This window comes from Colias eurytheme, chromosome 2, assembly GCF_061535395.1.
Source record: "Colias eurytheme isolate Ceu_HAF_F1 chromosome 2, ilColEury1 Martin Lab GWU primary, whole genome shotgun sequence".
In the NCBI taxonomy this organism is placed as follows: Eukaryota; Metazoa; Arthropoda; class Insecta; order Lepidoptera; family Pieridae; genus Colias; species Colias eurytheme.
This window is the reverse complement of record NC_142981.1, coordinates 4,420,395-4,444,435: the sequence shown is the minus strand read 5'-3', so window position 1 is coordinate 4,444,435 and position 24,041 is coordinate 4,420,395. Positions and strand designations below refer to the sequence as shown.

General features: G+C 34.4%; 1 protein-coding gene and 1 long non-coding RNA gene across 2 annotated transcripts in view; one reads left to right on the top strand and one right to left on the bottom strand.

The window, feature by feature from the left end:
- The window catches only part of dysc (whirlin protein dyschronic), a 67,717-nt gene that overhangs the window by 8,618 nt on the left and 35,058 nt on the right, over positions 1 to 24,041 (top strand). Inside the window, exons 2-9 of the mRNA XM_090111761.1 lie at positions 5,259 to 5,425; positions 6,221 to 6,422; positions 6,586 to 6,818; positions 9,246 to 9,399; positions 11,703 to 11,833; positions 13,844 to 14,002; positions 21,603 to 21,728; positions 22,958 to 23,124. Coding sequence (XP_089967887.1) covers positions 5,279 to 5,425; positions 6,221 to 6,422; positions 6,586 to 6,818; positions 9,246 to 9,399; positions 11,703 to 11,833; positions 13,844 to 14,002; positions 21,603 to 21,728; positions 22,958 to 23,124 — 1,319 coding nt within the window. The 5' untranslated portion in view covers positions 5,259 to 5,278. The remainder of the gene's footprint in view (positions 1 to 5,258; positions 5,426 to 6,220; positions 6,423 to 6,585; positions 6,819 to 9,245; positions 9,400 to 11,702; positions 11,834 to 13,843; positions 14,003 to 21,602; positions 21,729 to 22,957; positions 23,125 to 24,041) is intronic.
- LOC149910252 (uncharacterized) lies at positions 18,108 to 19,150 on the bottom strand. The gene is made up of 2 exons (XR_016457288.1): positions 18,935 to 19,150; positions 18,108 to 18,697 (listed from the first exon to the last, which is right to left on the bottom strand). It is a non-coding gene; the product is annotated as an uncharacterized LOC149910252 (long non-coding RNA).

Sequence of the window (24,041 nt, the reverse complement as noted above, 5' to 3'; positions counted from 1 at the left end):
GAACATATTAAATCAACCTAGTTCTTACATCTTAGTATGTCGAAAATAAGTGTGTAAAGAGGTCAGTGCTTACCAACAAGACGGAAGTAGTGCCGTACACGTTATTAATATGTTCATCTGTTCTCAGATGTGGACAATTTTCTAGTCGTTAGCGGTTTGTATTCAGTTTCCAACTCGTCGACGGTTTCAGAGCAAACAAAGCCGACTTAACAAGTGACAATAGAGATATGTGGGACAGGATGCATTTCACTATTTCTATGCTTTTATCAAAGGGAGCTTGCAAGGCGGTACCTGGGCGTATATAAAGCCCACACATATTGTACACCAACACACGTTATACTTTTATGTTTTAAGTAAATAGTTTTATTTCAAAGGATCCAATGACTGAAATTATCATCACAGGAGTACAGTTGGGGAAGAAACTGATAACATATATTTAAATAAAAGTTATACATATACATAATAAGGTCGAACATAGAACGTTTTCCTTTTAACGGTTTGAAAGATTTGTAACATTGAAAGTTTTGTAGCTATAAATACATTAATATAACATTTTTTTACTTAGTTAAATTGGAATTGTGTCGGTTTTAACACATAGACGCGTCAGGCTTGGTACGTATAGAAAGCATCCATAAGGCCTCACTCGAAAGCTAATTGGCACTGCAATTATGCACCAGATGACATGAATGTGTGACATACTCTCTGATGCATGCATATTATAAAATGTTTTTAATAGTATTTTTGGGTGTATCCTGTAATTCATGTTCAGAATTCGTGGTGACATTTCTTTATTGCGTTGGGCATTTTGAGCGTTTTATTAGAGCCTCAAAACGAATAAATGTATGACAAAAATGTTTGAGCTTCCCAACCACAGTTACACAATAAAAATGTAAGTGACAATATAACGAATCAGCACGTTGAAATGTTAATACTGTGATATGAATGCGAACTGGGCGCGTCGCAGTCTGGCCTGGCGCCAAGACGGTTTCTCAGCTTATCAACATGAAACATTGTCGCTGATAACTCTTCTTGGCAAATATCCTATTGTGCACTGATTGCCTTATTAGAAAGGCTAATTGCTGTAATCAATAATAAATGCACTTCATAAAATATTTTAGAAGTATGTATTTAATTAAAGTTGGGTGGAAGTGGTGTTAGCAAAATGTATTTCCTCTCATCGTTTAAATCATTTTGGTTGGAATTAAAGGGAATTAAAAATTATTATATTTTAAAAACGTATCGGATAAGCTAACGGCTTGTGTCTATTTATTATCAGTTTATGCATGATATATACCAATCTATAATAATTAGGCAAATGTGTTTTAAATTTAGTTTGTTTCTTTTTTTATTTACGATTTTTTTAATTTGTTTTATACATGAGTGGTACCTTTCGTTGTATTTAACTTAATTTTTCATAGGTGTATACATTGTAAGTATCTTATCGTAAATTTAATACTCCATGCTGTTATTTAATACAGACAATGCTCGTGTAACAATATTGATACGAACAACCGCAGTGCGGAGGTTTTCCTCCGAACCCGAAAAATGTTTGACAATGTGATCTGGCTTGAATAACTTACTAGATATTGGTTTATTGCGGACAATGACCCGATAAATATAGATTGTTTCTCATAAATATTGCTTACAAATAGGTAAGCTACGGTCTAATGTGCCATATAGGAATATAATGGAAATGGATCCCAGGAATGTTTGTACAATTTTGTAGTATTTATGTTCACAAAATATGAGAGTATTGTTTATTCCTTCTGATCATAACCAGCTATCGTACAGAAGTATTTCTTTTAATATTAGCTCCTCGCCTTGTCTCCAATAGGGTACACATTGTTTGAAAGGCTTTCAAAATTTCAACAATTATTTATTACTAGCGGTCCGCCCCGGCTTCGCCCGTGGTACATGTTTACGTTTTCTCTACATAAGAACCATCCTCGTACTTCAAGGAATATAATAAAAAAAGAATTATCGAAATCGGTTCAGCCGTTCTCGAGTTATGCGCTTACCAACACATTTTGCGATTCATTTTTATATATAAGAAGATTATCTTACGCCATGCAAAGACAAATCCAACATATCAAAAATTATAACTATACGTTCCGCCGAATTTGAGTTATGAGATGTTCATGTTGGGTTTAACTAACACAATTTAAAATTAAATATACATTTATTTTATAGATTTATCTTTTAATGATCCATGAAAATATTTTGATTGGTATGTTTTGGTGTACAGAATGTAGGGTCAATGTACCACTAGCTGACCAAGCGCCAATACATGACCGAAATTCAAATATACGCGCCAATTAAGAAAATACGGCAGCCCCAGATGATAGTTTATTGTTTTTTCTATAAAGCAACATCATCTATAAAAATAAAAACAAACCTTGCTGCCATTGGTCAGAAATATTGACATTTTTTCAACACGAAGATGTAATTAAGTAGGTGCCCCGTAAGTAATCACATTTTTTACTAAGAGTTTTTTATCGGGAGTTGATTGGGAAATCTTAATTTATCTTGAATGCAATCGATTACTCCTTATATGTCTTGTTATAGGCATAATGTTGAACCATTCTGTTATAGACTTTCGGCTTCATTTTTGGCATGAACAGTTTTTCATGATTTTTAGCGGCCTGGTTATCTTTTGGAGCAACGAAAACAATTTTTCGCCTATTGTTGACCAGTATGGTCAGCTCTTGGTTCTTTATATTTTGCTAAGAAAGACTTGCTTTGGTTTGTTCTTATACCTACCTAATTTAACAAAAGATATAAGCCGTAGTTAAGTCATAGCTTTATGTTGCATATTTCCAAAAGCTGACCACCGTAAGATTTTTATACCGAACTTAGTTGGTCAGGTTTCGGGGCCGAGAATATTATTAACCTTGAGTTGTCCACTTGATTTCCGTGACCAAGTGGTTTGATTTCATCAACCTATCTTTATTTATTAAATAATATATTTATTTATTAAACAAAACTAATGTTCGAAGAAGGACATTTTGTCCATTTTGAAAATGGTCAACTTTTAGAGCAATGATGGTCAGATATTGGTGATCAGTTTCAGTGGTCAGGTAATGGTGTTTTTAGCAGAAGTAACTTTCAGAGTAGTTTTCATAAAACCAATAAAGGTTATCAAATTGATACTAAGAACAATAGTTGCAGTGACTATTCAATTATCTGTGTCCCAAAAATAACATTGAACGTAAAACAAATAACCCGTTTTTATTATATAGCTAAAGATAAAACCGCTTAAATGGTCAACTAGTGGTACATCCACCCTACCTGTATTGTGGTCAAAGAGTGTCGTATTTCGACCGATGGATCCTAGAAAGAATTGGTTTTTGAAATAAAATGGGCAAAACAACTTTAAAATGTAATATTATCTACGCGGAACCTGTTAGCGCATTATTATTGAAGTGGCTCTATGTAGTTGCGTCGCAGACATTATCAAGATAATGCATAATAGGTACGCAAAGTTCCGCAATCGGTTAGTCAGCAACTAATATGTTCTTATATATGTTAAACACATTGTACAATTAGGGCTGTTCTTATCCGATGTGAAAATTGATTATTATTTACTTACTTCATAGCTGTAATACGAGTATATCGAATAAACTGTAAAAATAATTGCCTATCGTTTTATTGCAGCGACTGTACTGAATCAATAATACTACTTAATTCTCAGAATTGCATATTTCAAATAAACTTGCAAAAATTTACCCAAGAAATCCCAAGTCTTGTGCAAGAGGCACGCAAGCCAATAATAAGTTCATGGTCTCGGTTAAAACCTTTACCCGAAAACCCGATAGGAGCACGTTGTTTTATAATGGAAATGTTTACAAAAATCCAATGACTGGAATTTTTTGGCTTTGGGTTAAGGCACACAGTATGTCGTTTAATGTACGGGCAAGAGTAAAATTTAAAAAAGTGATCAATTATTAGTTATTCTTATCTCAACTGCAAATTATTTTTTGAAGAGTCAAAGTCTAGTCTATTTTCGTTTCTATAACAATGTGTACGAAGTAGAGAGAGGCCTTTTCACTCAGGTGATATAAAATTATCTTTTTGAACCTATTTCTGTATTAAAGCGAAACAAATAATAAATAAAGAAATAACTTAATTCAATATTAGGTAAATATTAATAGAAAATAATAAAATTTGATTTTCACTTTACATTAGAAACGTTTAGGTATCATTTCTCAATAGTAAAGCTATTAATCTTTAACTGTCTCAAACTACGGTAAGCTTTTGTTAAAATATATTTTGTAAGTAATAGCCCTGTCGGAAATGTGCCTGTCGGCCGCAGGCTTGCCGCTTGTCCTACAAAACCTGGGTGGTCGATAAGGGATCACGGAACTATTATGTTAACGATATAAGATATTGTATAATTCGTCTATCCTACAGTCAATCTATCACTAATTTATCATGATTTTCTAAATAGTATTGTTGAAGCATATTACAAATTTTGACTACAATGGTACTGTATTTTTGAAATGGTGATGTCGTAGGCATTTCTTAGCTGGAAGCCCGGAAGCTAGTTTATGTCTCTGATCACCAGCGCCGTTTAATGAATTGCCTGAATATTATTCGGCTGAATTGTAATTATAAAATCTAATATTAGTCCTTAAATCATAAATTTTCAATGTCCATAGCTCGTAAATAAATTTCTTAAACAAATGGTGCCTATAATTTATATCGCGGTTTTTGAAGTATGTCGCAATTTGTTTCCTTCGTTATTGGCACCATTTCAGGAAACTTTAACAAGAATAGTAAATTATAAAGTATATATATAATTTGGTAATAGGGTAGTAGATAGACCGCATTCTTGGGTTATTTAGGAGCACTCGCAACACCTGGGCGCGGATGGATTTATGAGGCCGACGACTTTACTTCGATCGTGAACTAGGAATGCCTCTCACCCCTGAATACCACCATCCATATTGCATACATAGAACTTGTATACGTAGTATATTATTATTAGTCTGTGATAGAACGTAGAGAATGACCGAGTCAGCTTGCTTTTCATAAGTGATCATAAACCGAAACATGTATATTTAGGTAGATACCGATTATAAAACACCGTGATGGACATTCTAAAAACTATAATTGAAACTTATAATTTTGATAGAGAAAATCTCAATAATAAAACTAGATCATATTATAAAGACTGAAAGTTTTACAAAGCTTTTTTACTTTAGTATTTTTTATTGTGTTTACGAACGGAGGTCATTAAAAGTTTTTGTTTGTTATAGAGTGAACGGTGGCCCCCGGCATGAGGTCGGGGGAGGGCGAGGGCTCCGAACTGGCGGAGTTCGGCACGCGCTGGCCGCCGCCCTATGCGCAGGGCTACGGCTGGCGCTCCGCCACGCCTCAGCACCCGCCTGCACATCATCTCGCGAGGCATTCGCGCTCGCAGCAGGTAGAGATACACTGCTTGTCTTTTGTAAGAAATATATAGGTATGGTTTACTAAGATCATAAGAAGTGGACAGAAAGTATAGGGAAGTGAATAATATAGATTACCTGTTTGTCACTTCAATGAAGATTAAGTATATTATTTTTTGGGTCATTTGATAAAGCAATACTTTTAAGTAAATTGCAAGTAATGAAATAAATATAAGAATTATTGTAGTTATAAAAATTAACGCTCTTGACTAATTCTATTAGGAATTAAATTTATATGAAATGCTGATATTATAGTGAACGATACCATTTCGGAATCTTGATAAAACAGGCATGTTTTTTCTTTATTTGGCACACGGGTCACGATATCTTTTTTTACACCACGTAAGATTAAACTTAGGAACGAATATAAGCAAACATGAAATTTAAGTTATAAAGTTTTGAAATTATCGTTTAATATTCGATAGCGTATCTATCCCTGGAATGCTATGACGCTAAAACAGATTGAAAAAATTCCTTTCTTTGGAGCCATACCACCAAAATTTTTTTTCTAAAATATTGAATACCTCGATAACCTTTTACTTAACACAACACAACAAATTTAGTGGTGGTCCAGGTGGTGTGAAGTTATCAGATTAAACATTATAATTACGCCACATCCTTTTTATAGTTGTTTCACATATAACAATTAATGTGGGCTGTTATTCCTTTTACAGAAAAAAAAAATTTCAACATCTTTTCAAATGTATCAAAAATAAATCCCATTAAGGGAAATCCTTAAAAGAAATATTGGATACGCGCAGTGGTTGCAGGACAACCGGCAGAGCTATGAGGCGGAGGATGCGCGAGCGCGTGCCCGCGGCGGCGTGTATTACTCGCCGCCGGGCACCTCGTACACCATCGTGGAGCGGCCGGCCTCCTCGCACGGCCATCACCCCGCCTACTCGCACCACTACTCAGGAAAACTAGCACGGACCCCCTATGTCGGTTCCTCAACGTTAGCTAATAGTGCAGGTTCGTGTTCATAGCGTCATATAATTAGTTAAATTCATCATCATCATCATCAGCCCATATACGTTCCCACTGCTGGGCACGGGCATCCTATGAAGCTAATTCGTTAAATTATGTAAGTATAAGTAGAGTAAATGGTAATCAGCTTAAAATTCTTTATTACTAGCCGGTGCGACAAGTTTAAGAAACAGTACAAGCCACCTCAGCGCTTCCAATGGCAAGAAGAGGCCGATATCACCGGAGCAAGTGCTACGATTGTTCGGGCAGGGCGGTGCGGCGGCGCTGGGGAAGGCCCTACCGCCGTCGCACCCGCCGGCACCGCTGCCAGCTCCTCTGCCCGCACCTTTGCCAACACGACGGCATTCCCCAGCCAGCAGTCCTAGCAGTACTACACATCATGTAAGTTTATATACTCAGTACTAGGATTAGCTCGGCTAAGTAATAGATAAACAGTCAATGACAAAAATATTATGGTAGTTACTACTACTAGAGATGACTCTACATATACATATACCATATAATATATACATATAAATCAATATCTCTTTTCCTTGGTTATGACTTATGGCATCACGGGTGGACTGATTGCGATAATTATCTTTTTGATGTTATGAAAGGAAAACTCAAGAAATTTGCGTCAAAAATTAAGAAAATACCTGACGGCCTTGTACTATTATTATAAAATAAACTGAAGTTTCAAACTATATATGAATGAGAAAAACCAACTTGCTAATCGATGTTGATATTACCTATTGACACATTTGGAATTGGTTTTCTAAAAATAGTCTGATGTATGAAACGTGGGCGTCCGGCGAGGCCTGTCAAATGCGTGAATTATTCCGAGCTGCTACGAGTCGATATTACTACTTTATTCATGGCCGCAGCGGTAAACGTTTAGAGAAACAAATGGATATGACCTAACCTGAGTGCCTGCCCCATATATCTATTAACTACTTCAAAATTTAAAGACGCAACCTAAACTGTTATGAGTTATTATCGAGGAAATTATATGGTTATCATATACCTATATGATGCATCTTTGATCGATGCATTAAAAATACATAGTCGCGAATCTTTTACTGGCAGTATCATGCAGATGGAATTGTAGTCGATTATTGACTATACAATACTGTATATTGGATAAATTTAATAAAGCTTAAAAAAGTTAGTTTTTTAAAACATTTGTGAATTACATCTCAAATACAATACGGTCACAATCTTTTAATACTTGTTAAGGTGTGTCCATATTATGATTTCAGTCAGGTGAGGGCCACCGCTGAATGTAATAGCACAGGTAATAGTTTGTGTCAGTCGAGTCTAAATTCTGTAATGAGCCATGTCTATTTCATATTTCCTGTAAAAAGCATTCTTAATGCCATTAATTTCTTGTATTTCCTTATAAGTTAGAATTCAGAACAATTTGTTATTTAAGGTGTGATTTCTATTTTATTGCTACGGATACTCTACGAGAAACATTCGGAAAATTCAATATAGCCTGTCGTTTTATGGGTTTGATTATTTTTCGAATTCGTATGTAGGTGATCATAGTAGGTCTTCGTAGTGATCGATATTCATACAAAAGTGACGTAAAATGTATGCCGGGAAGCATTAAGCGGTGCGTGATGTGTTCAGTTATTGAGCGGTTTAGTGAACTGAAGTCCTACATTTTGTCTTCAAATTGGATTCCGACGAGAATTATGAGGTAATTTACACAAGTCATATAAATATCCAGGTTATATAGTAGTATATATTAATTACCTGTTTGTTTTTCCTTTACCTTGTTTGCCTCGGTTTGGTTATAGAGACACGTTTTATGCGAGTTGATTTGTAAAAAAATTGAATTTATAATGGAGTATATTTGTCTATGATATATGTAATAACTTTCATGGTCTAGTTTTCACTGTAATAACATTATTCATAATACTTATATAAATAATGATTTTGCACTAAAATGTTGATTGAATGTGATTTATTAATAAAGATTAGTTATTGTTTAGTATTAAAAACGTAATTATAGTACATTCTGAGAGTATTGAATAAATTATCTGAAATATATTATTATCAAAAGTTTATATATCTGTAAATAAGGTTTGTTTACGGTCAATGTCTGTAAGTGCTTCAATCCAAAATGTATTTTCCCCTACGAGTAAAAGCACTAAAACAATTTTCTCTAAGATTTCAGGATTCCGTAGCGACAGAAAAATATCATTCTATTTCGGTATTTTCTCGTAGCAGATATTGAAAAGATTTGTAAAGGCAATGTGCTCGAAATAAAAACGATATACGCAATGCTTACTGAAATATAACAAATTGAATATTTCTCATAATTCATAATAACACATATTTATCATTCCTATGAAATAAAATAGAATTGATAACGATACTAACTCGTAATGTACGCTTAGATAGTATGTAATGTGCTTAAAAAGCTCGACCATGCCTCAAGGTCATTTTATTTTATTACTAGAATTCCTTAAAATACATTTAAGCTAAATTTATAAATTTATACATTTAAGCTATGCAAAAAAAAAAAATTACAAACATTTTAAATGATTATTTAATATATTTAAATATTATTTGAAAATCTTTCCATGCATATCCATGTCACATTACATAGTGAATTTCTAATAAAAGATAACGTACTTCAAGATAAATTAAGACGTTAATTGAAACTAGTGCTCTTTTTACATTAACTCAAGACCCAATATCGAACTCTACTTTCTATCTTGTCTCTATTCACTCGATTTGATTCTAACGACAGATTTTTCCTCTTGTAATAGTTAAGTTTTCAACACGTGTAATATTAATTTCTCAATACTTTACCAGGCGATATACCGAGGTGCGGAGAGGGAAAGGCCGTACTCCTCGGGCGGAGCGCCGGCGCCCCCGACGGAGCCGGCCACCCGCACAGTCACCATGAGCCGGGACCCCGCGGATTCGCACGGCTTCGGGATTTGCGTCAAAGGAGGTAAAGAAGCAGGTACGTTTTCTTTCTAGGTGTTAGGCCAGCAGAAGCTTCAATGTTAAGTAGATTGGCTAGTGAATATTCAAACATTCGAAAATAGTGTAGGTTTGGACAGCTCTTCTGACATTGGAAGTTGAGTTACAGCATAATTTTGTTAACATATAGAGACACATGCTAGATACTTTTAGTTAAGAAATAATTGCACCTTTCATTTCGCTTAGTTAAGAAACACTACAACTTGTATAACGGATTTTGAAATTAATCAGCATTAGTTACCTACATGATAACTTCATCATCTATGTGTTGAGTATTTGGTACAAGTCTCGTTCCCATGAAAATTTAAATATATACATTTTATAACTTATACGACATCAATACAATTTTAACAGATTGTCAAAAACACATTATTATTTTACCAATATCATAAGATAGATGGGAAAAGTTCACCTTAAATGTTGTTGTAAACACACAGATAGAGCTCCGTTTATTGATTCGAATATAAATAGAACTTGGTGCGGTCAAACAAAGCGATCCAATCAGTGATCAAAGGCTTTTCACGAAACGCTAATCTCATCCGATCCATGGATTTTATTAAGTTATTTATATGGAATCAACGTGTCAGCGTTCACAATAAAACTGTAGATAAAGTATGTTTTTATTAAGCCACAAAAACAAATAAGTACCTACCTACTCGTAGTTAATTATTGAAATAAACGCTGAATACAGGTTAAAATATTAACAAAATCGTGACAATACGTGATTATAGTTCCAAAAGAGTATACTTACTACTTAGTGTCCTGTGGCCCCTATGTGGGGCAGAGGGCGTCCACAGTGCGCCGCCATTGCGTTCTGTCTTGGGCTACGCTCTTCACCTCCTGCCACGTCAACCCAATCGCCCTAGCCTCCGCCGCCACCGATCGTCGCCAGGATTGCCTGGGACGGCCACGCTTCCTTTTTCCTTGCGGAGTCCATTCCAGGGCTTGCCTAGGTATATGTGAGGTATTCCTTCTGAGGGTGTGGCCGATCCAAGTCCATTTTCGACGTAAGATTTGACGGGATATAGGAGTTTCGTGGCAGCGTTCCAATAGATTGTCGTTGGAAATCCTGTCTGGCCAGTGGATTCGCAGTATTTGGCGGAGGCATCGGTTGACGAAGACCTGAAGTCTATGCGTGATGTCTTTGGTCACCCTCCACGTTTCACTCCCATATAAAAGGACACTCTTTACGTTGGAGCGAAATATTGTAAATTTCACTCCACGCCCTAGCTTCTCCGATTGCCATATGGGTCGTAGCTGCGCGAAGGTTGCCCTTGCTTTGGCGATTCTCGAAGTGATGTCCTCTTCGGTTCCACCGGAATTAGACACTATACTGCCGAGGTATGTAAACTGCTGGACACGCTTTATTTGTTTTGGGCCTAAAGTCAGTGGTTGTGGATTTCTCCCCTCAGTGCGCATTTCCTGGGTCTTTAGGGTGTTAATTTTTAGTCCACAAACAGCAGCTTCACGTTGAAGGTCATCGAGCTTGCACTGCATGTCAACGTGTTTGTGACTGAGCAGACACAGGTCATCAGCGTAGTCTAGGTCATCCAACTGGTCGGTCAACCCCCACTCTATACCGCGTCGCTTACATTCGTTGACTTTATGCATTATGCCATCTAGTACCACCAGGAAAAGCAAGGGAGATAGCAAACAGCCCTGTCTCACACCTGCACTCACACCAATGTCATCCGAGATAAGTCCGTCATGTGTGACCTTACATACGTAACGCTTGTAGATAGCTCTCACCAAGTTTATTATTTTATCTGGGACGCCTATTTCGCTGAGTCGGCACCAGATGCTGGACCATTTAACTGTGTCGAAAGCCTTTTCGAAATCGACGAATGTGAGATAAATATCACGTTGCCATTCTGATGCTTCCTCCAGTATGATTCTTAAAGTGTTGATCTGGTCCGTACATGAGCGGTTAGGGCGAAATCCAGCCTGTTCTCTTCGCAGGATAGGTTCTACAGCTTTGATCAATCTATTAAGTAATATCCTGGTAAGAACCTTAGATGGTGTAGAAAGCAAAGTAAGCAAAGCAAAGTGTATAGGTATACTTTATTTCTTCTGTAGAGCTTGCATGATTTTTTGCAGCCAAATAAATTGATAATATGCTCATTCTGATAATGAACATAAATGTTAATACATATAATATGTAAAACAATGACGTTAGAAACATATCATTCGAATATGGATTAAATTATTAAAAAAAATATTTTGAGACTTCATTAAGAGTTATTAAAACAAACGTTATGATGCAATATGAGTAACGTTTCATAGGTGTTGGAGTGTATATATCAAGAGTGGAAGAAGGTTCAGTAGCAGAGCGCGCAGGGCTTCGCCCCGGAGACTCTATATTGCAAGTCAATGGCACTCCTTTCTCCGGAATATCACATGAGGATGCACTTAAGGTAATTATTAAACAAGTATAATAAAATATTTCGTTTCACAATGAAACATTATCCCTGGGACGCCAAATAAATATTTGTACCTAACTTGTAAATAATTCTACGTGCCTTCCAGCAAAATTTATTGATACCTGTACCAAATACATATATATTGTAAGAAATGTTTTTAATACATCAACGGAGATTTATTATAATAAGCTATCTTCACAAACTATGTTGTTCTTATCGAACAAAGATATTTCTATGCCGACGCGTCGTCTAAAATAAATACAATGTATATTTATTTGACATTTGACCTTTTCATGGCACGTTTCTGTTACCAATTTGCAAGAGACCAAAATAAATTATCTAAATGGCTACCGCTGTATCTTTCAATCGATTTTATGTCTTACTTTTCTAAATGAAGCATGGGGATCTTTCAAATAGGCATGTTTATGTGTTTTGAATAAAAATTTTCATACATTTTATTCAGAAAAAGGGACCTTACCATCGTGTTTATCATAGAAATTATTTCGTGTAAGTAATGAGTTTGAGTTGAGAGTAAAGAAATTAAAGGATACTTACTATATTTGTGGCTACAATACTTGTTACGTTATGTGAAATGAAGTAAAAGCTAGTTAGAACGTGTATGAAATGCTATTTGAGGTTCTATTTTAATATCGCGAAAATCACAACGTTGCCAACTAAATTTCCTCTATTGCTGCTATTTGTGGCAATGAAAATGTGCAGCGAAATTAAACAATGCCAGCTGTGTTGCCAGTCAGTGAATGTAATTATTTCGTGACCGAGCTTAGTTAATGGCTAATAGGCACTGGGCACCGCCCTTCTCTAATGCTAGTGTTAATAGGTAGTAGGTAGTGTTCAACTGGGCAAGTACGATCTTTTTCTCTTATACATATAGTTATTAAAACGAATATTCAACCTAACTTCGTGTTAATTAAAGTGTAATTATAACAATTAATGTATTATATTAAAATTACAATGTTTTATAATAAAATAAAATAAATCTTTATGAACAGTAATTTGGGAATACAATACGAGAACAGAAGTACGCTTTTACGAACAATATTTTCTTTATTTGTAAGCAATTGCTACGGCGCGTAGGCCTCGGCGCTACGACAAAGTTTTGATTACATCGCATCTCCTATTTTTATTATCTTCTCGTTAAGCTTATTTCCTTGGGATAAGAAACTTAAGAAGATTATGTATATAAATATTGTTATTACTTCATAAGTTATGCATTTATATTTATGCTATAACAAGAACTTATGATATTAGATTGTATTTATGGATCAAAAGATTTTATCATTAATTTATTGTAAGACAAGGGGGGTGTATAGGTAATTTTCTTGGTACTTTGATCAAATGTTAAGCTATTGAATGACTCCAGTCGGTCTCCTTATTTATTTCTATTTGGTATTCCCAGTATATTCTTTTTCACAACAAATTCAGTCTTATTTATCTCCTAGACCTAAACCGTCCCTATTCTTAAATTTTAAACATTTATCTAGCTTCTGCGTGATAAAGAAACATACACATACATACGTTCGCATATCTAATATTGGTAGGGATTCTCGACCCTTGCGAGATATAGTACATGGTAGCCAATCGGGCAGTAAATTTTATTACATCGAGCGCCGAGCCGGCTAACGAATGTCGTACGGACGTACTGTCTCAACTATTCCTAGACTTTATGTTGCTATAAAATTTTGCCTTTACGACATTTACGTAATATTTTTCACATCAGCAAATACATATTAAGTTATTCGTTTACATTGTTCTTGCATTTATTCCAGGCCGACAAAATTCTTTAAAAGATTGGAAAAACTCTACTTTAAGTTGTTAAACTATGAAAATCAATTCGATTTTCTATCATGATAATCGATTTAAAAGTTATGTTGAAGTGATAATGATGGTGTTTAATGGTCTAATAGCTTGATGCTATTCAATGATTCAAGTTAATGATTAGTCCCTTTATCCTTACCTAGTTACAGTAAATATATTTCTTCCTAGATGCTAAAATCATGTCGTCAACTGACCATGGTGGTACGGACAGCTGGTGCGCTGGTTGGTCGCGCGTCGTGCTCTTGGATGGACCGCTACGGCCGGCCAGCGTCGCCGCCGCCGCTGCGCCCGCCGCGCTCAGCTAGCAAGGACCGATCAATACGAAGGGTAATGTAAAATTCATTTTATCGTGTATCCCACTATTCGATTGTTGCATAGATCATAGATGTACATTTTTCACTCTGATTGTTAAAGTTTAAATCACCTTTGTTGATGTGTCGTAATCAAAAATCATGTTTACATTCTTTCGACAAGTTTATCGTCATTATTATTTAACAATTAAAGATATTAAAAATAAAAAGATTATGGAAAAGACTAGCGGTGATAGATACTCTCTAATCTTGAGTATTGTTATTTGTTGCACAACAATATATTTATAGTATGCATTGTGAGTTAGCATGACGTTACACAACTATTTTCTCATAATAGCTGCTACATAAATAAAATATTAAAAATAAACTGAGATGGATCGGTAGCAATTTCAAATAAACGCTAGCATTAAAACAATGACGCAGTTAATATTGCAATCGGGAATCAGAAATACACAGTGGTAGGTCGATTGTGGGCTAAAAGAAACCTCTTAATGCCTTGTAAGCTGGCAACTAGGTCACAACACCCTCGGGATTTTCGATTATACTTTTTACAGAATATGTGGTTTAAAACTTTTAGTGCGATAGAGAACGTATTTTTATTTCAGACAACGCCGACTTGCCTTTTCCTTGCCTTAAATGTCACAAATGAAGAAATGTGTGCAACCAGTGAAATTTCAAAGGAGAAGCGACCCAAAAAAATAATTCGATCGTTTGCAGATAGTTGATATTTGAAGGCAATTAAGACCGAAACATTTTGAATTTCAGCGATGATATAATTTAGAAAGCAAGGCTTTTTATAAGAACCCTTATATCTAAAGTAGGACTGTTATTTCTGACAAATAAGCTTTTACACTCTATCTAGTTTATATTGTAGATTTTTTAATATATGAAAAGTATTTTTTACGCAATCAGCGTACGCAAAATTTCCATTGAAATTATTATGCCACGGGATATCCTGTATAATAATCCATACGTATTTAGATGTAAGATTTACTTTATAGCAATATTTTGATGGGTAGGTAATAGGTTTTTATACGGACACTAGCTGTTGCCCGCGACTTCGTCCGCGATTACGTCGTTTTAGGTCATTCGTCGTTTAAAAAAAATACGTGACACTTTATTTTTGAACTAGCTGTTGCCCGCGACTTCGTCCGCGATTACGTCGTTTTAGGTCATTCGTCGTTTAAAAAAAATACGTGACACTTTATTTTTGAATGTTCTTAATTGTCTCTTATAAAATTTAACTACATTAAAATTGAACACTCTGAAAATCTTAAAATCGGAGAAAATTGAAAATCTGAGGAAAACATGAAGGAATGTGATTAAAATTCTACATTACTTAGTATTTCAAATAATAATCTAAATTAAATGTAGATTAACAGTTTGAGAGCACCGTTATAGAATATGTACCTAAGTATGTACGTGAGTTTACATAGTAACAAAACAAAAACACGATGACTTTCTTTCGCGCTCGGTACCACAAACTAAGCATGTTAATGGTACGTGGCCCGCGTCACTTGACCCCCCGCGAGTTCCCCTCCTTTGCTATGCGAAAATACATTCGTCGCCCTGCTGTAGGAAAAATTGTAATACTGTGGCCTGGGCGTTATACACGCCCAGGGAGTTCCTGAGTGCCGATAGATGTCCGTCTATCGGCATTTATAACAATCTTATATTAATATCACCATCTTGAGGAAAAGCTTCTAATGTCGATTTAAAACTGCATACATACGAATTAACCTGATGAAACATGTTCTAAAATTGTGAAATGAGTTCAGTTTTAAATTCGAGAAATATTGATAATTCTTGTATTCGACTATTCGTTGTAGTCGAATACAAAATATATTTAAAGAAACTTAGGTTGGCCTTCAGGCAAAAGGGATCCTATCAAATGGTAAACTTGACCTTGTATCTTAAAAGTAAGCATGAAAGGACCTTCTGATAATTGTTGAGCACCAAAGGATCATTTGAAACGCACTACTATAAGAGCGAATATTGTCTAAGAACTGTTTAGATTGCACGTCATGTTCCTCTAAAAGTAGTGATTTCAAAGGTTCCGGTGTATCTTCAAACGAAAGCCGACTCCTTACTCCACTTTAAAGCATTACAAAAATAACATACTACGTTAATATCGCCTATACAGAAGATGATCTGTAATCAATTGTGAGGTTATAAGAAAACCCACTTTTATATTTGTCGGACCCCACCACCGAATTCGTAGATTGATCTTCTATGTTTACCTCTAAGTCATTAAGACTATGCGAAATCTGTCTGCAGTAAGAGGGGCCTCTCGCTATTCGTCCGTTTCCAGAGACCGAATAGTTTCAATTCTTAATCTTTCATTAAACAAACTTAATAATCGTTTTTGTCTCAATTAATTGTAATATTCGCGTCCCTACTCTAGTCATTGCTTATGCTCATGTTCATCTTCAAGAGATCGAATAATATTATGGTGCACCCTATCATTTGTCAAACGGTCTTCATATTGAGTAAAAGTTTCAGATTCTCGAGATAAAATGTGACGGCCGTGATCAGCTGTGAGACGTTATACCCTCTCAGTGAAGGTTTCGGTCTCACGGGATAGTACATGCCGTTCGCGGTCAGCTGTGAGCCGCAATTCTCGTTGTGAAGCGGTTTCAGGTTCTCGGCATAACACGTGTTGTTTTCGGCCTAGAGTATACCTCTAACGATTCTTGAGAACTCTTATTTCTCATTTTCTTAGCTTTGCTCGAATTTCGAGATAAAGATTTTTTAGGTGGCACTGATGCATGAAAATAAAAATTGAGTTAAAACGGACTGAGAGTGTTATAGACAAATATAATCAGAAAGCTTCGAACTCCTAAGCTATCGGAAGTTACACGTGTTATTGTGAGTCAACCATAAAAGATAGACATTTATGATGTCGGGAGATATTTTTTATATAATAAGGAGAACATTTCTTTCATACATGATTTCTGTGTAGCTTTAACCATTATGGTTGCACACGCGACGAAAGCTTAAAAATGGAGTTACTGCTCTGCTCAGGAATATGAAAAATAATTGTACCAAGTTTCGTTTAAATCCGTCGAGTAGTTTTTGTTTCTATACCGGTTATACGGACAAAAATTTTACTGTTTGCTTCTTTGGCATCAGTGTCGATCCCTAATCACCCCGTGATAGTTATTTAGGAAATATATTTCATGTACAGATTTAATATACCTAAGTATACATAATATATTTAGATTCCAATTTCCATGTAACGTTAAATTCGACAATCAATAACTAACAGACAACGCAGGTTACTCTCGTTTCCGTAAGTTGAGGCGGCTACATATTCGGTCCTCATAACATCACTTTTAGTGAACGAAACGACAGCGCGGTTTAATTCAACACCATCAGAAAAAAGGAAATATTTTTAATTGTGAAAAAATATTATGATTTACACTATTTTAATATAAAATATATGGCTGTGAGTGTGTAAAAATAAATCCAGCTAGTTTCACATCACACTTATGTTTATAATTAGCTATACGACATGAAAATATACATATTAATTACCAAGCAATAATCATACAGGTAAATACTGAACAAAAGTATTAACAGTCAAAGTTTATTTTTACTAACATTTAACAACACCCATGTAAATGATGAAGAAATGATAATTATCAACGAACTAACCTTTTCTATAATACTTAACACAGCACATTTTTTAAATTATCTTGCTCAACTCTGCTCAAAAATTTGAGGGTTTTGTTGGAACTGTAATGTGTCAAAACTATGATATATCTAAACTACGATACAACTTGCATGCGGAAATGCTCATTACAATCAGTGAATTTAAAGAATAACTAACAACAACTATTCAATTTTATTGAGCTGATGAATATCTTTTGCCTGGAAGAGATCACCGCCGCCTAATAAATATACTGTGTTTTCTTATAAAATCGTAACATAATTTCTTTTATCTACTAAATTTTAATAAATAAGTTCTTTTTGTTATTTTTATCTAAAAATGATCTTGAGCTTATATTAGGCAAAAGTATACATTAACTTTTTATAATTTCAGGACCGCACCTTAAATGGGGTGCTCGGAAAATATGCCTCCGGATTATTAATAGAGAAATGATACCTACACAACAAAGTTATGTTGGTTCCATTTTATTTATAAAATATAATGAAAATGGGCAAATATAAAACATATTATGTAAAATGATTAAAAATAAATAAATGAAGCAACTACGATTCAAAGAAAACATCTTTTTCAGTGTGAAAATGCTCTAAGCAATCCTGGATGATGAGTAGGTATAATATCATGTACTCTCATCCCAGTACGGTCGGTACCTCGATAGCCATAACGATAAATATTATAATCAGATAACAGCAAAGTCAGAATAAAAATCATAACTTGTACAGTTGTGAGTGCAAAATTTATGTTTCATTTGGCAATAACATTTTTTTCGGTACTAAAACGTAGTACTTTGATATGTGGTTGGCTGCCCCTCCTCTCCTTCCTGAAAAATATCCTCCAAAATTACCCGAGATACTTCCAATGATTGAACCATACGTTGGACATTAACTTCAGTCAAAAATTGACGAAGCGGATGATTACTAATTTCCACTTAATCCTTGCTGCCACTATCTTCATCATCAAATCATCAATTTTCAAGTGGTGTTGTAAAATTGTCAGCAGAAATAGTCTTCCAAAGGCGATATAATTTTATGAACATTGAATCTGTAAATAAAAAATCAAACGTTAATAATTGTAAATCAATAAAAAAAGCTACTTACAAATAAAATTTTATCAACAAACTACTGTTCCCAACGCACCTCAAAATCTTGTAAAAGTCAAAAAGAATTCATCATTTTATTATTTCATTCTAAAAGTGTAATATAAAACCATTATAAAACCAATAAAAAACATGAATTGCTATCATTATAAAAATAAATACCTATAAAAGTAACAACTTACCTTTTGTGGGAACGCATGGTGAAAATTCACAAAACACGAAGATTGAATTTGATATTTTTGGTTTTATGACATTTATTTTAATTTTATTTATTTATTTATTCAAATGCTTTATAAATATAAATTTATAAATAATAAATTTATAAAGAATAGAAACATTCGATCACGAAATTATGTGGGTTCGAGTCCCGCCTCGTGATCGAATTTTTTCTATTCTTTATAAATTTATAAAACACGAAGATTAAAAATGTAACCAATGAACACAATCAATATTAGATTAATTGAAATGGTGTCTAGTTTGACTTAAAATAATAAACATCTACCCTCACTTTTAAAAATGTAGTATATTCACACGAAATATAAGCGCACCTTATAGGGAAGGGAAGATATGGGTTAAAGAGTTAAATAAATAACATGATTATATTTAAATTATTAATTTTCAACAGTTGTTCAGTAGTGATAACATGTAAATTGATTTGATTTTTACGAAATCTCATAGATGGCGCTGTTTCAAATTTGTCTTTATACTACTAAATTCATTAAACTGTTTCTCTGCCCAAATTACGTAAATGACATAGTTTTTATTTTGTAAAGCTAGATAATAGCATGGCTTACTCGAAACCAACATTTAAACATGAGTCTTTAGATTGCACGCTGTCGTAGTACACGGAATATGTAAGAAAAATAAAGGTTCACAGCTCCTCCCCCGAAGGTGATATCATGATAATATGTTTAAACTATCCTCACCCGACCTCTTAGGAATATTCATGCAAAATTTGAAGTAAATCTATGCAGTACTTTCTGAGATTAGCCCGGAAATACATACAGACAAACAGACAAACAGACAAACCGACAAACAGACAAAAATTCTAAAAACTATATTTTTGGCTTCTATATCGATTATAGATCATGGATCAAGTATTCTTTTAAAAAAATATTCAATGTACAGTTTTGACTTTCCTACGATTTTATTATATGTATAGAATAGATATAGATATAATAATAACCATTTATTATTATATGGATATAAGGAATAATATTCGACCAATTCGTGTTATTTTATATATCTAGTAGATTACAATTTTAATATCGGTCAAGTATTATAATTATCATTTAAAAGAAAACATCTGTAATTCAAATCGTTCCTCTCAATGGATTCTGAAAATAGTAGGTATCTGCAATGACCCTTTTAAAATGTTAAATAATAAATTTATACAAGTGCGCAGAAGATAAATTATGCCTGAAATAAGTATTTTAATTCGAGTTTGAGTGAGATGAAAATTATTTTCATATTTCACTGCATTTTTTTAAAGTGTTTCGAACATTTTTGTGACCTCGACTTATAAAACAAATAAAAGTGTTTGATTACATGAAATCTTCAATTGTCATAAAATCTTTATTGATAACATAAACTGAAACTTTAAAAAGTTTAAATTTTTGTTATATCTTGAGATTAAATAAATACAAGCGACTATCGTAAGCATCCATACTAATATTATAAATGCGAAAGTAACTCTGTCTGTCTGTCTGTCTGTTACTCAATCACGCCTAAACTACTGAACCAATATTCCTGAAATTTGGTATGGAGATAGTTTGATACCCGAGAAAGGACATAGGATAGGTTTTATCCCGGAAATCCCACGGGAACGGGAACTATGCGGGTTTTTCTTTGACTGCGCGGGCGATGCCGCGGGTGGAAAGCTAGTTACCAATAAAGTTGAAAAGTACGTGCGTACGTAGTAAATATACGCAATAATTTAATTTTGTATGAAACAGTTAACAGATGAAATAAACGAACACCTTTATTACGTCATTTAAATATTATCTACAATTCCGTCATAAACTCACGGCTTCATGTAATGCATTGAAGTAATCTCCTGTGATCCTACGCCATAATGCCGGTAATACAATGTCAGGTGCAAGTAATCCATATACGAATGCGTAATACTAGTATGCAATTAAAGTTATAGCCGTATGACATATCTTGTTATCTCAGGCAGGCATTTGTATTATTAGTCCAGTGTCTATACATGTTTGGCTATACTCTGCTAAATTTCAATATATTGGCACATGTATTAGCATTATTGAAATTATTGAACAAACGTAACACATTGTAATCAATGGAAATTGAAAAATAGATATTTAGCCTTACCAAAGGTGTGTGTAGTTAGTAGATAATAAAAAATATTACGGTGTATTAAGATACATCTTAATATATAATAATCATTAACAATATTTCCGGAGCAAGATTCAGAATGTAACGTCTATTTTTAATCGCAAAGAGTGAATTACTTTTACATGCAATCAGCGATACTCAGTTCGGCATCAAAGCGCCCGAGTAAAGCTCTCTTTTGCCAATTTACTCGATCACTGGGAATAAAGAAGATTTATTTGAAAGCAAATTCTATTCTTTTCAGTTTTATCGACAGAACTGTAAATTTTTCGGATGCTGCGTTTAGCTTCATTTTGTCTGCGAAGTTTGTAAGCTTGTAAATGTAATGAAAAGTATGGGGAGAATTTACATGAAATTTTCAAGTATATCCAATTGATATATTATGAGTAGAGTTAGAATCTTGCAAAAGAAGTTTCACTTCTGATACGTATGGCACACACGATCTTTGAATTATTTTTATCCTTTGGTCATATTTTCAACGGTAAATTTTGTACACAGGTGGATCTATGTATCGAGCCGGGACAGTCGCTGGGGCTGATGATAAGAGGCGGCTTGGAGTACAATCTTGGCATTTACATCACGGGAGTGGACAAAGACTCCGTTGCAGATAGAGCTGGACTAATGGTTTGTAATAAACAGAATAGGAAACGCTTAGATTAAGGATTGGTCTCCGCGCGCGCGGTCGTATAGCGCAATCCTTAATCTAAGAGGAAACGATTATTTTTTAATTTTTCTTTGGGTAGGTGTTCATTCATATAGTAGACCGTACTTTAAGTCTTTAATTTTATTCAAGACAAAAAAAATGCACGTAACGCTCTATTCTGATAGTTATTATGATTTTTTTATTGGTTCAAAACTAAAAACCGTATCGTCATTATGTTCATTTATTTGACATTTAAAATACATAATAAGCTTTGATTGAGAAGCTTTTATTTGAACAAGAATGTATCTAATTCAGTTAAAAAATGAGTATTATACAATTTGTAAAAACATATTTTTCGAACATGTGCCATTTTCAGTTTCGATCCTCTCATGAATAATCACTCTGTATCAGTCGTGTTCATGAATTTTAATGTGTCCCTACATTTGGCTGACGTTATGTAAGCATCTATTTTAAAACACTGCCCTCCCCATTTATATTTAATGAGATATTTAAGCCATGATGCACCTGTTTCTGAAATTAAAAAAGTTTCATTAGGTTTTACATTATTTGCGTTGTTTCCACACTGTGTTTCCACACTTTGTTTTTAGTTGTTTATAATGGATAAAGTCAATAACTGTTTCTGCGTTTTAGTAAAAATTTTACCGCAAGCGAAGCTGACACTAGAATCCTAACAATAATTATATTTTTATTGCGAAATGAAAAACCAATAAAAGTTTTTAAGTATTAGTTTTTCAATAAAAATTTGTGAACGCAGCCTTATAGGACGCGAAAGGTCACCGATAAACAGGAAACAATTTATATCGTAGCAAACAAAATTGTGTCATAAATTCAATGTAAACCCGCTATAAAGCCAGCTATTGCCTCGTATGAAATCAATTTAGGCTCTAATATTTCGTACCTTTTCCGACCTCAATGCTATTTTTTATGTTATTTGTTGTTTTTATCTGGTAAATTTTTCGTTTTTTCTTTTTGGTAAATGTAATTTCGTGCAATATTATCTATGTGGGATATGGTTTTCAGTAGTTGAATTAAGAATTTCTTATTGCGAAACTACCCACAAAATCAGTGTTTTTAGAGATTTAATAAAGTATTTCTTTGTTAAAGGCTCTTAATATAGATATCATGTAGAGGTTCTTTATATTTCAATTTTTTTTATGATTTATATTAATTCCTTTTAATTTTTTACCAGGTCGGGGATCAGATATTAGAAGTAAACGGGCAGTCCTTCGTAGATGTGACACACGATGAAGCAGTCGCACAACTAAAGTACCACAAAAGAATGTCTTTGCTTGTCAGGGACGTCGGCAAGGTGCCTCATGCCTGTACAGCGTATGGGGAACGGGAAGCGGCCCCCAGGTAACATATACATGTGGGATTGAAATAAATAAATGGTTGTTTGCTTGTTAATACGTCTTTTAATACTTTAAATAATTTCACTTTATTCCGCACGCACACTTCGTCTTACATCCGCCGCCATAACCCTTCCTTCCCTCTCGCACACCTCATACCTCTCTTTCACCCGTCACCGTTCCGTTTCCCACATTCGGCCGTTCTGCACCAATGTCTGTCCTCAGACATCCATCCTCACTCATTATGTTTCCTCATTCAAAATAATACGTCATCAGTCACACACCATACTTTTCCAATCATACTTAACAAACTTAAATCTTAAAACTATTACACATCATAAAACATCTTAAAGTAGGCATCTATTACATAGCTAGGGTTCAATTAAACATCATGTTAAAAACATCCAAACAAAAGAAAAAGCTAAATTAATTCTTTGAGTTTACCAAAACAAAAGTTCATCCTCAGACATTCATCCTCGCTCATTATATTTCTTCATTCAAAACAACACATCATCTGTCATAATAATTTTCTTAACATATTTACCATCTGAAATCTTAAGTTAATACCATGGACGTATAAAAAAAGACGGACGCCGTATTACGAACAAACAACGTGAAGCCACCATAGTAAGCTAGCGATCGTGTAAAGACAATAAACACGCACACACTCTCACCATAGTAAGCTAGTCGGCCGCCATTACGTCGTGAACTACCGACTGATTAACTGCGTCACTGTTTCACAAAAAATATTTAAAATGCCGTCTTGCGTGGTTAAATGGTGTCGCAACAGTACAATTTTAAATAACAAAACACGAGGGATTACATTCCACAGGGAAGCAAGTTATTTCTTTTATGTTTTAATGCCAAAATTATTACGGCAAAATTTATAGAAAAAAATACAGCCGCCATTGTCAACAGGACAGC